Here is a 12,484-nt window from a genome sequence, read left to right on the forward strand (position 1 = left end):
CGTCCTGGGATAGAGCAAGACCCTACCTTGAAAAACCAAAAACAAGTAAATAGCAGTAGAATACAAAATAGTAACAGGATTTTGTAATAGATGGCAGTTTGCATGGAAGATATCTATAGAGTATCTAAAAATGTTCTAGAAAAACAGTTAGAGGCCAGCACATGTCCTCGTACATATGTTAATAATTAAATATAATGACAACAGAGCAAGACAAGACCAGTGCTTTGCAGGCAACCGCCTTAACCACTAAATCATCTCTCCAGCCCCTTAGTTTCTTTTTGTTTAAATATATTTTTATTTTTATTTATTCGAGAGATAGATAGACAAAGAAAGGCAGATAGAAAGAACGGGCACTGCTAGGGCCTTTAACCACTGCAAATGCTACCTTGTGCATCTGATTTACTTGGGTCCTGGGGAATTGAACCTGGGTCCTTTGGCTTTGCAGACAAGTGCCTTAACGGCTAAGCCATCTTTCCAGCCCTCAAATCTTAGTTTCTTTGCAGAAAAACTAAATTGAATCATTGTTCTGATTGGCTAAGTAGCTTAATGCTAAAGGAAATGTTCTGGGATAACTTGCTATATCCTAGGAACTTTGTCATCAATATTGAATTTTAGGCTTTATGAACATATCAAAAACAAGTTTACCTTCTCATAAAGCAGCTGGGATAAATTCTGCTGCTGCCTATCCTGAAAGCACTCACAAAGATGGAGCAGTCTTGCACACAGCACTTGTTCTTGATTGAAGAGAGGATGGTGGCTGAATTGCAAACCCACAATGTTGAGATCTAATTGGTATATTTCCCTTCGGCCTTCAATTTTATTCCTAAAACATTGTCCTAAGTCAAATTTCACTGCCTTTTAAAGAAAAATATGTACAGTGTTAATTTAATTCTATTTCCTTTGAAATTACAAATAACTTTTCCTTATAAAAATAATGTGGCAAGATGGAGAGATAGCTCAGTGGTTAAGGCATTTGCCTGCATAGCCTAACAACCTGAGTCCAATTTCCCAGTACCCATATAAAACCAGACACATTTCTCTCTCTCTCCCTCTTTCTCTGTCAAATAAATAAATTAATTAATTAATAAAAATTAAAAAAAAACCATATACACAAAGTAGCACATGCAGCAGCTGGAGGCCCCGGAGTGCCCCTTCTCTTTCTCCTTGCAAATAAATAAAGAAGATTGTCTTTAAAAGTTACATGTCAAATGTAGTTTAAGTCTAGAGATGCAGTTGGGTGTGGTGGTACGTGCCTTTAATCCCTGTATTTGGGAGGCAGGGATAGGTGGATCGCTGTGAGTTTGAGGCCACCCTGAGACTACATAGTGAATTCCAGGTCAGCCTCAGTTAGAGTGAGACCCCCACCTTGAAAAACCAGGAAGAATAAAAAATAAACAATAATAATTCTAGAGATGCAGGAATACAAAAGCAGTACACTGCTCTTTCAAATTTATTTTGGTCCTTAGTTTCATAAAATATATTTATGTTACAGAATTTAATTTTATCACAACATCTGAATCATCTTGTTATTAACTACTGACACCTATCTCACTACTGTTGATTATAGATGCTAGGCTTTCAAGTAGTAAGTCTAAAACTAACTTCCCACAGGAACACTGTGACAAATGAGGTCACAATTTTTTTAAAATTTTTGTTTATTTTTATTTATTTATTTGAAAGTGACAGGCAGAGAAAGAGACAGATATAGAAAGAGAGAGAATGGGTGCTCCAGGGCCTCCAGCCACTGCAAACAAACTCCAGACATGTGTGCCCCCTTGTGCATCTGGCTAATGTGGGTTCTGGGGAATCAAGCCTCGAACAGGGGTCTTTAGGCTTCACAGGCAAGTGCTTAACTGCTAAGCCATCTCTCCAGCTCAATGTCACAACTTTTGAATAGTTTGTTTACATGATACTTGTGGGCCAGGGTTAAAAGGTGTGACTTATTAAAATATATTTGTAACCACAACCAGAGGAAGTAAGTTTGCACTGCCAGCCAAGCTAGAGGTGGAAATGACTATAGCTTTCCAATATCTGAAGAGCATCACCTAGGTGAACAACTTATGCATTCTCTGTGGACAAACCAGGTTAAATAAACAATATTCAGGGAGAGATCTTAGTTCAACAACAGAAAATAAACAGAACTTTGCAATAGTAGAAGGAATTTTCCTGGGAGATTGTAAGGTCCTTAACATATTGGTTAAAAGCAGTATAGTTGATTAAGGGGATTAAATAGGCTTCTAAAATACCAACAGTGTATTACACCAAAAACAGGAAGAATCAGGCAACAAAGTGCCAAAGACCAGATAAAATCACAATACCAAATAAAAACTTAATGAAATCCTATTTATATGCACCAAAATGGCTGTGGCTTACAAGACAGGCAACACCTAGTATTGGCAAGAGTATGAAGCAGTTGGAACTCATATGCTTCTAGTTTGTATATCTAATTCCTGCAATCACTTTGGAAAGCTTTTTGGCATTCAATAGCAAAACAACACATAAAAACCTATAAGTAGAATTTCTACACTGTGGTGTTTTCTCAACAGAAAATACATATACATTCAGAATACTAGTGCAGACATTTCATAGCAGTGCTATCATGTTAGCCAATAACTGAATACACCTTACATCCACTAATAGAAGAATGGCAAATAATATGTTCTTCTCATAATGGAGGAGTTTTTTTAAAAAACTTTTTTTGAGGCATAGCCCAGACTGATCTGGAACTTAGTCTGTGGTACCAGGCTGGCCTCAAATTAAAAAAATTTTTTGTTTATTATTTTTATTTATTTATTTGAGAGTGACAGACAGGAAAAGAGACAGGTAGAGAGAGAGAGAGAATGGGCGCACCAGGGCCTCCAGTCACTGCAGACGAACTCCAGAGGCATGTGCCCCTTATGCATCTGGCTAACGTGGGTTCTGGGGAGTTGAGCCTCGAACCGGGGTCCTTAGGCTTCATAGGCAAGCGCTTAACCGCTAAGCCATCTCTCCAGCCCTGGCCTCAAATTTAGAGCAATTCTCCTACCTCTGCCTTCCTAGTGCTGGGATTAAAGGTGTGCGTCACCACAACTGGCTATAGATATAGAAAAATAAACAAACTATTGTTGCATAAAAACAGACTCTATTTATTTTGAGTAGGAAAAATTGGTAAAAATAATGTATAGTAGTAGAATTTATAATGGTGGTTACCTTGAGTACCATGAATCCATTTATGACTTCTTACAATGTTAACATTATATAGAATTTTGTATTGTTTTCACTTAAAAATAATTTGTTTATTGGAGAGAGAGAGAATGGATGAATTAGGGCCTGTAGCCACTGCAAACGAACTCCAGAATCATGTCACCTTGTGTGTCTGGCTTATGTGGGTACTATGGAATCAATCCTGGGTTCTTAGGCTTCACAGACAAGTGCCTAACTGCTAAGCCATCCTCCAGCCTTTGTTTTCACTTTTAATTTTATTTAGAATATTTCTCTATGCCACTCAATATTCTCTAAAACCAAAATTATAAAGTCGACTTACCATTCCGTCATTTATCCAATATAAGACTAGATTGAATATCTTTAAAGTGTAAAACAAAAGTTGTGATTGATAGTAGAACAATTTCAACCATAATTACAAATAAATTACTGCTGATTACCTTTCTGAATATGGTCTTTAGTCCTGGATTCAAAAATCCCTTGCTTATGTTTAGTCTGAAATTCCAAGTCAGTTGAATAGGTGAAGGCAATGACATTATTTCTCCACTTTCGTCAAACCAACACTTTCCCTATCAAAAATATTTATGAAATGTAGTAATGTAATATTTAATTGCAACCAAATGCCATACGCTATCCATAACCAAGTTAGCTTGTTAGCTGGTATACACTTGCCTCTTCTAGTTTAAGCAGGCGATTTTCCATTTTGTTGCAGATCTTTTTATGTGTTTCTGGCTTTCTCTGAATGTAGAGTCCTTCATCTTCTAAAATGCGTGGCTTCATACCTTTTGGTAGTTTGTACTGGCTGGCCACTTAGTAATAAAACTTAGATATTATTTGAAAGTAAAATGGAATTAAAAAAGTACTAAGGTCACTATAACTTTAGATCAATAATTTTACTTATCTAGCACACACAGAAGTTATTACCTCTGCATGATGCATTAAGGATTCAGTATGCTGTAGGAAAGAAGTGTTACCTGGAGAGATACTTGGAATAAAAATGTATTAAAGGGCTGGAGAAATGGCTTAGCAGTTAAGACGCTTGCCTGCAAAACCAAAGGGCCCACATTCAATTTCCAGTACCCATGTAAAGCCAAATGCATAGGGTGGTGCATGTGTCCAGAGTTTGCTTGCAGTGGCTAGAGGCCCTGGTGTGCACATTCCATCTGCTATGTCCACTCAAATAAATAAATAAAATATTAAAAAAACCTTTAAAAAGTATTAAAGTCACTATAACTTAAGATCAATAAAGTTTTTAAATTTTTATTTATTTATTTGACAGAGAAAGAAGGAGAAAGAGAGAGAGAGAGAATGGGTGTGCCAGGGCCTCCAGCCACTGCAAACGAATTCCAGATGCGAGTGCCCCTTGTGCCTCTGGCTAACGTCAGACCTGGTAAATCGAACCTGAGTCCTTTGGCTTTGCAGGCAAATGCCTTAACTGCTAAGCCATCCCTCCAGCTCCAGATCAATAATTTTATTCATCTGGCATAGGCAGAAGTCAGTATCCTCTGACATGATGCAGTAAGGACTCAGTGTGCTCTTGGAAAGGGCCGTTACCTGGAGAGCTGCTTGGAATGAAAATGTTCGCCTCTTCTTTCTTCACTTGTTCTTCGTCATCTCCATATTCAGCAGCCTTAACTTCCAGCAAATCCGTTAGCATGACCGCTTCTAAAAAGTCTTCCTCTTGGCCTTCAGCAACATTTTGCAAATCATCAAGTGAAAAGTGCTTGGAGTAATTGTCATTTACTGGTTTCTAATGAATATCAAAAAGAAAAATTGGGTTGGAGAGATGACTCAGTGGATAAGTAAGTTGTTTCTTTTTTGTGTAAGCATGGGGGCCTGACACTGCCCACATTCAAATGTCCAGTTCTCGTGTAAACCAGGTGGATGTGTCATAAGCCTTTAACCCCAGTCCTGCAGGGGAGGAGAGACCCTAGAATCTTTGGAGCCTGCAAGCTCCAGAATTAGTAAAAGGAGACTTGTCCTCAAAACAAGACCAGGCAGAAGAGCAATGCAGGGGTTCCCACTGGGTCCTACAGGTGAGCAGCCCCTGAAGTAGACAAGCATACAGGGCATTGCAGGGCCTGTACATGTGCAATCACTACACACACACACACACACACACACACACACATAAGCAAAAGAGAAAAAAATTTAAAAGAAACTAAGTGTCTATGCTTGTTCCCAATGACGAAAATTTGATAAATGGCATGTACTGAACTTTACTGTGATCTGTCTTTCTGATCCACCTAACCCAAATCAAGTGGTGCTGAATTCACTGTACTGTATATGTTGTGCAAAAGTTTTTCACTGAATGTACAAGAACTTACTTTAGGAGTAGTATTACACAATATGATATTTTATACCTCATCTGTGTGATTTTTCAATGCAAGTTGCTGAAACAGATCTATAATTTAAGCCCCTTCTACCTTAGGGAAAGTATTTAGACACTGGTCTAATATTCCAAGTGTGGGAACTCCAAGTAGAGGATGATTCTAGAGATAGGCTCCTTAAAAACTTCTCTCTTATTTTTGCATGTTGTTCAGAAAGCAATAGTGCCTAAGTACTGTGAAAGAGACAAGCTAATTTCTGTATGTATTTAAGAAGGAAAAATAAGAAAGAAAAGATTCAACAGTGAAGTGTATGGCAAAGTGATTACATGAAATTATGAAATATGATATTTTCAAAAGTTATAAATAGGACTGGAGATATTGTTTAGTGGTTAAGGTGTTTTCCTGTGAAGCCTAAGGACCCAGTACCTTTGTAAACCAGATGCACAAGATGCTACATGCATCTGGAGTTCATTGGCAGTGGCTAGAGGTCCTGGTATGCTCATTCATTCTCTCTCTCTCTCAAGTAAATAAATAAAATATTTTTGAAAAGGTTGAAATTAATCTGAAGATAGGTATGAGAACTGATATATGATTAAATATTGACACATAGCTTTAAATCATGATTGTAGATGTCAGTTCACAAAAATGCTCATCAATTTGTTTTGGATGACTAATTTTAAATCTACAAATTTGAATAAGATAGCATGAGTGTGTCATACAATAAAAGCATCTTGTAGTTGTCAAAGATTTAGAATAAATAGGGCTGGAGAGATGGATTAGCAGTTAAGGTGCTTGCCTGGAAAGCCTAAGAGTGTAGGTTCAATTCCCTTATATCCACATAAGCCAGATGCACAAGGTGGTACAAGAATCTGGAGTTTGTCTGCAGTGGCTAGAGGCCTTGGCATGCCCATTTTCTTTCTCTATCTCTTCTAAATAAAATTAAAAAATCAAAAAACTATGTGATAAAAACTAAAAAAAATTTAAGTAAAAAAATTAGAGTACATAATAAAATAATCAAGGAATTCCTTTTTATTGTTTCTGTTTTTGTTTTTGAGATAGGCTCTGGCTGGCCTGGAACTAACTATATAGCCCAGGGTGGCCTTAAATTCATGATCCTCCTGTTTCAGTCTCCTAAGTGCTGGCATTACAGGTGCCACTGTATCTAGCTACAGAGTCCCCTTTGACCAGAGCACCTTCCAGGCTGCGGGTCAGTGCTAATTGTCAACCTGACAGGACATTAGAATCTGAGAGACAAAACAAGCATGTTTGTGAAGAAGTTTCTAGATTGAGTTACTGAGGTAGAAGACCCAAAAGTGGGCAGAGAAATTCTATGGGCTGGGTTCCCAGACTGAATAAAAGAAAAATTAAGCAGGTGCTGGCAATCTGCTCTCTGCTTAGCAGCGGAAGCAGTGTGAGCAGCCACCTCTTGCTCCTGCTGCCAGCCCTTCCCCACCATGATGAGCTGTAACCCTTCCAAGTGTAAGCCAAAGTGAACCCTTTCTCCCTCATGTTACTTCTTGTCATGTATCTTGTCACAGCAATAAAAAAGTATCCAACACACACACGCCCTTGATTATTCTACCAAAAACCAAACAGAAGTGAACCAAGCTTTGCCCAGGTTCATATCAAGTCAATCTATCATCATTCTTCCTTTGATGACATCAAGAAAATAGTTTGTATCCAGAAATTCTGTAATATATTTTTAAGGATTCAAACAAGGCATGACAGAAACATCTAGAAGTAAGATTTGGGGAAGGAATCTCCATCCACATAGGGGATTCCAAACACTGAGTAACAGTACCCTAGCTGTCTCCCAAGCCAAACTTCTTCTCCAACGCTGGGGTTGGGGAGGCAGACCCAAGGGTTTCTACCTGCTTTTAGGGGGAAGATCTATCTAGGTGGCTGAGTATATAGTGCTCTCTGATTTATGATCCTACAGGCTTCTTTATGAGCCTAACCCAATCTGCCATTATTTTTTTTAGCCTGAGACAAGCTATGATCTTGACTCGTATAAATCCTGTGTGTCCAGCTCTTCCTCACTTGATGGAAGGCCTGCTGCCATCCCAGGTCCTTGCCTTCTTGGTCTTCAGCAGGTGGTGCTCACAGCAGAGCACTATCTGTGCTGTTGGCTTTAGTGTAACAGGGAGCACGAGCTCAGAAGGTCAGTGGTGGATGGATATAAGCTAGTACTGTGTACTAAAAAGAGATACAGTCCCTGTCCTGCAGTCCTTTCTGGCCACAGTATGATGAGAAAAATGCTTTGAAAATACTTCAGACCTCACACTGGAGTCCCTGCATCAGTTATTTGTACCCTTTTCTCTCAGCAGGAAGGGGCCACACTCAAATTCAGCCTCCCATAAAACAGGATATTTCTCCTCTATGTGACAGGGCCTTAGCTACCAGTTATAGGCAAACAGTTTTTCCACATAACTCTAAGTAATATGTATCTAGCCTGTACTTATTTCTTCTTGCCCAACGAGCCCACTAGCCTAACCAAACCTTACTGGCCTGACTTTTTTCATACTCATTTTATGAGAAAGAAGAGCTATCATTAGTAGCACCTGGGCTTGGCATACTCTGCTGGGTGTAACTTCCCTGTGTTTGTCCATAAAAGCCTATTACTTAGCCTATCCTAAGATAGAAGGTCATGCGACTTGGCATTTAAAATGACAGGCATATTAAAACAGTGAGAGTCGAGGACAACCAAAATTTATCAACAAGGCAAGGATAGCCAAATTCTTGGCAAGAAATGAACCACCCCTCGCATAGCAGCTAGGGCCTAGGTGAAACTACCCAGGAATTGGCAAGATGAACAAGAGTACTGCTTCCAAGGTGAGCCTGACAACCTGGGCCAGGGTGATGTAGACAGACACAGGTTACTTAAAACACACAAAGGCAGAAATCCAGAAGCGGCTGAGAGCTCACACTAATGCAGACTTAAAGCACACCCACCATGGCTCAGGAATTTTATGGGAGAGGGTGTAGAAAGAATATAGGAACTACAGGGTGGGAGGGACTACCCAGAGGCATTGTCCCCACCGCCCTGCGCTCCCCCCCACACACAATGACCGACTGCTGCTCTCACAACTCATAACCCACAACTCCATGGTAAATACCAGCAATCCCACTAAGGAGAGACCTCAGTGGCGTGCAGCCAGGGAGGAGGGAAATGATGGTACCAACATGTGATGTGTCCATACAAAGTTTCTACTTAATATAAAAAAGTCACAGGCATTTTTTTTTAAGGTTTAGAGAGAGTTTATTAGGTTAAGAAAAGGAAAGAGGAGAAAGTACAGAGAACTCCCATGTGGCAGGAAGGAGAAAGCACAGACCATGTGGGAGTAAGGGGGAGAACTCCCTCATCCCAGCCTAGCTGAGAACCTCAAAGTTCAGAAGCCAGCCAAGGGAGAGGCTTGTCCCCTGGCACACATCTCCTTATGCCCGTACTGTGGTGGGTTTCACCTTCTGGCTCAGGTGAGCCAGAGTGAGGGCTGATTGGTCTGGGCCAGCGGATAAACTTGACCAACCACAATATCAGGGTTAGATTTAAATTCTAGGAAAGGGGACCACCCTCCCAGGAGGGACTCAAGTTGTTTGTGGAAAAACAGATCTAGGGAACTCCTTTAAGCAAGAGATAAGGAAAAGCCAGTTTCTCTGATCTCTAGCAAAGTGGAACCTGCAAGGAAGACATTGCTGACAACCATGTTTGATAAACATTTCTTGTATTTTACAGTATTTATGTGTGTATGTAGGTGTGGATGTGTGTGTCCATGTGCTACAGTGTGTGTAGAGGTCAGAGGACAACCTCAGGTGTCCTCTCTCCTTCCATCTTTTTGAGACAAGATCGCTCATTGTTTGCTTCTGCACATGTACCAGTCAAACTGACTGGCAAGTTTCTGGATGTTCCAAGCTCTGCATCCCCTTGTCATAAGCAACACTTTGCTTCTGGCTTTACGTGTGTGCTGTGGAATTGAACTCAGGACAGCAGGCTTGCAGGCCCTCTCGAGCCCTAATAAACATTCTTTGATATTCATTTAAATATTTACTGAGTACCTCATAAACCTCAGGAAGAACAAACAGACAAGTATATGTTAGATACTGGTAAAAATATGTATTACAACTTAAGTGGGATAAGGGGATAGAGAATGTTGAGCTGAGTGGGTTGGAGACTAGTGTTTTAAACATTCAGATACATTATGTTTAGTAATATACTTTTGATCAGAGACTTAGAGGAAGTGAGGAATAGAGCATGAGGCTAAAAGAAGAGCTTTTAAGACACGTAACTTTAAAGGCTGTAGGGCAAGAATGTGTTTTAAGTGGGAAATAGGAAAGAGCCATCCTGGTTGGAGTTGGCTGATAGAGGAGGAAAACAGAAGAAATGAAAGAAGTCAGAGCGTTAATAAAAAGATCAGGCCTTGAAGAGTCCTGTAGAACTTTGACTTTTTTTTTGGAGCAGGGATTCACTCTAACCCAGGCAGACATGGATTTCACTCTGTAGTCTTAGGTTGGCCCAAAACTCACAGTGATCCTCCTTCCTCTCCCTCCTGAGTCCTGGGACTAAAAGTGTGTGCCACCATGCCTGGAAGAGAGAAAGAATGGGTATACTACGAGGGCCTCTAGCCACCACAAACAAACTCTAGATGCATATGCTAATTAGTGTGTCTGTCTTTATGTGACTACTGAGGCATCAAACTCAGGTCATTAGGATTTGCAAGCAAGCACCTTAACCACTGAGCCATCTCACTAGCCTGACTTTTATTTTTAATGAGATAGGAAACCATTAGAATTGTAAACAAGAGGCTGGGAAAATAGCTCAGTCAGTAAAGTGCATGCCTCATAAGGATAAGGTCCTGAATTAAAAGTTTTTTTTAAGTTTATTTATTTGCAAGGAGAGAGAGAGAGAGAGAGAGAGAGAGAGAGAGAGAGAGAGAGAGAGAGAGAGGGAGAGAGAAAGGGGCACCAGAGCCTCTAGCTGATGCAAATGAACTCCAGATGTGTGTGCTACTTTGTGCACCTGGCTTTATGTGAATATTGGGGAACTGAACCCAGGCTGCCAGGCTTTGCAGGCAAGCACCTCTCTAACCCCAAGGTCCTGAATTTTTTCCAAGTACCTGAATAAATGCTAGTTGCAGTAGTGCAAACTTGTAATCTCAGTGCTGGGGAGGCAGAGACAGGTGGATACCTGGAATTTATTGGCTAGCTAGTCTAGTCTAATTGTTGTGCTACAGGCCAATAAGAGACACTGTCTCAAAAAGTGGTGGACAGCATAGTTAAGAGTAACACCTGCCCTCTGGCTCACACCCACCCACACACATATGAACATTCATAAATATATGCACACACACAAGCCCATGCAAACAAACAAACAAAAAGTATAAGCAAAAAGATGATCTATCTTAGATTTTAACAGGGTTACTCTCCCTACTGTGTGGTATGGAAAAATCTGCCTTAAAGGGAAAAGTGATTACAGAGGGAAGTAAGTGTGACAGTTTGAATATAAGGACCCATAAACTTAGATATTTTATTAAAATTAAGCTTGCAACCTGAGCCCTTAGCAGGCAGATTCCTGCTACAGGGGCTATGTCACTGGGGCAAATCTGAGTCCAGCCCTACCAGGTGTGTTCAGAGCAGTTTGAGCTTGGTGGGTTTGAATTCTGGTTGTTGGTACTTGCTGCAGTTGTGTCTCTCTGCTTGAATCTATATCTATAATCTGTATAGCTATATACTGTTTTTTAAGGCAGTGTCTCCATCTAGCCCAGGCTGACCTGGAATTCACTATGCAGTCACAGGATGGCCTCAAACTCATGGCAATACTCTTAGCTCTGCCTCCCAAGTGCTTGGATTAAAGGGGTACACCACCAAGCCTGGCACTCTGGTTGAATCTACAGAAGTAAGCTAGTTTCTTCTGCCACTAATGGTGCTTCTCCTGGATTCTGTAAGCCTGAAATAAACCCTTTCCTCCAGTAATCTATTTCTGTCAGGTGTTTGGCTGCAATAGTAAATTTGTACCAAAGAAGTGGGGTCATTGCTGTGATGAATCTGATCATGTGGATTTTGGTTTTTTGGAACTTGTGCGCTGGAAAATTGTGGAAGGGCTTGCTACTTGGGACTGGAGAAACCTCACAGTATAGTAAGTAAAGTTTTATGAGCTATTCTGGTGAGTGTTTGAAAATTCTGAATGCAGAAAGAATTGTGGACAGTGAAGGTTTGGCTTATGAGCTTTCAAAGGGGAAGTGAAGAGCCTTATTGGACCTTGGGTACTGGTGGAAAGGCTCATGGCATTCTACCCTAGCCCTAAGAATTTGAGCAAGGTTAAAGGTAATAGACTGGTGTGCTTGGTAGAAGATATAGAACAGAAAGATGTGAAGGATGTATGGTTTATCACAGGAAAAATTCAAGGAAGTTTAAAGTTACCAGCATAGAGAATGGTTTTAAGTTAAAATTGTTAAGCAGATCACCACCATTAAATCAAGGGTGGGTCAACTACTTTGCATTGGGACAATGGAAATTCTTTTACAAGGAGGTGACCTGAAGGAAGAATTTTGAAGGCATATGCTACTCTTCAAGGTTAAGGTTTATTCTTCCATGAATTCACAAAATTGGTTGCGCTACTGTATACCCAGTAATGGTTTTGGAAGCATAAAAATGCAGGGAAGTGGATCATGAAGTGCACATGGTTCCAGAGACTGCTGTTGAGATGTGGCCTATGAAGCAGGGGTAGGTCCTTATGTGGAGGCTCAGTAAGGCTACTATATGAAGACAGATGGCTTCCAGTCACTGCTGAGAGGCAGCAATGGGCAGTCAGGACAAATCCCTGCATTGCAGGTCAGATAAGGCCATTGTATGGTGCTGTGTGAGAAGATGGACTGTGGTTTGCAGTGTAGACCTAAAGATGCTTTTTATACAGCCGGACTGTGCTACAGCTACCCTGGAGAGCTGGGGGCTTGGAACGA

General features: G+C 40.5%; 1 protein-coding gene across 1 annotated transcript in view; it reads right to left on the reverse strand.

Moving 5' to 3' along the window:
* Cc2d2b (coiled-coil and C2 domain containing 2B) overlaps positions 1-12,484 on the reverse strand; it is a 101,280-nt gene that overhangs the window by 71,604 nt on the left and 17,192 nt on the right. The window contains exons 7-10 of the mRNA XM_045148424.1: positions 4,756-4,951; positions 3,874-4,010; positions 3,642-3,770; positions 646-855 (exon numbers count right to left, since the gene is read on the reverse strand). Coding sequence (XP_045004359.1) covers positions 646-855; positions 3,642-3,770; positions 3,874-4,010; positions 4,756-4,951 — 672 coding nt within the window. The remainder of the gene's footprint in view (positions 1-645; positions 856-3,641; positions 3,771-3,873; positions 4,011-4,755; positions 4,952-12,484) is intronic.

The sequence above is a fragment of the Jaculus jaculus genome, chromosome 1 (assembly GCF_020740685.1).
Source record: "Jaculus jaculus isolate mJacJac1 chromosome 1, mJacJac1.mat.Y.cur, whole genome shotgun sequence".
In the NCBI taxonomy this organism is placed as follows: domain Eukaryota; kingdom Metazoa; phylum Chordata; class Mammalia; order Rodentia; family Dipodidae; genus Jaculus; species Jaculus jaculus.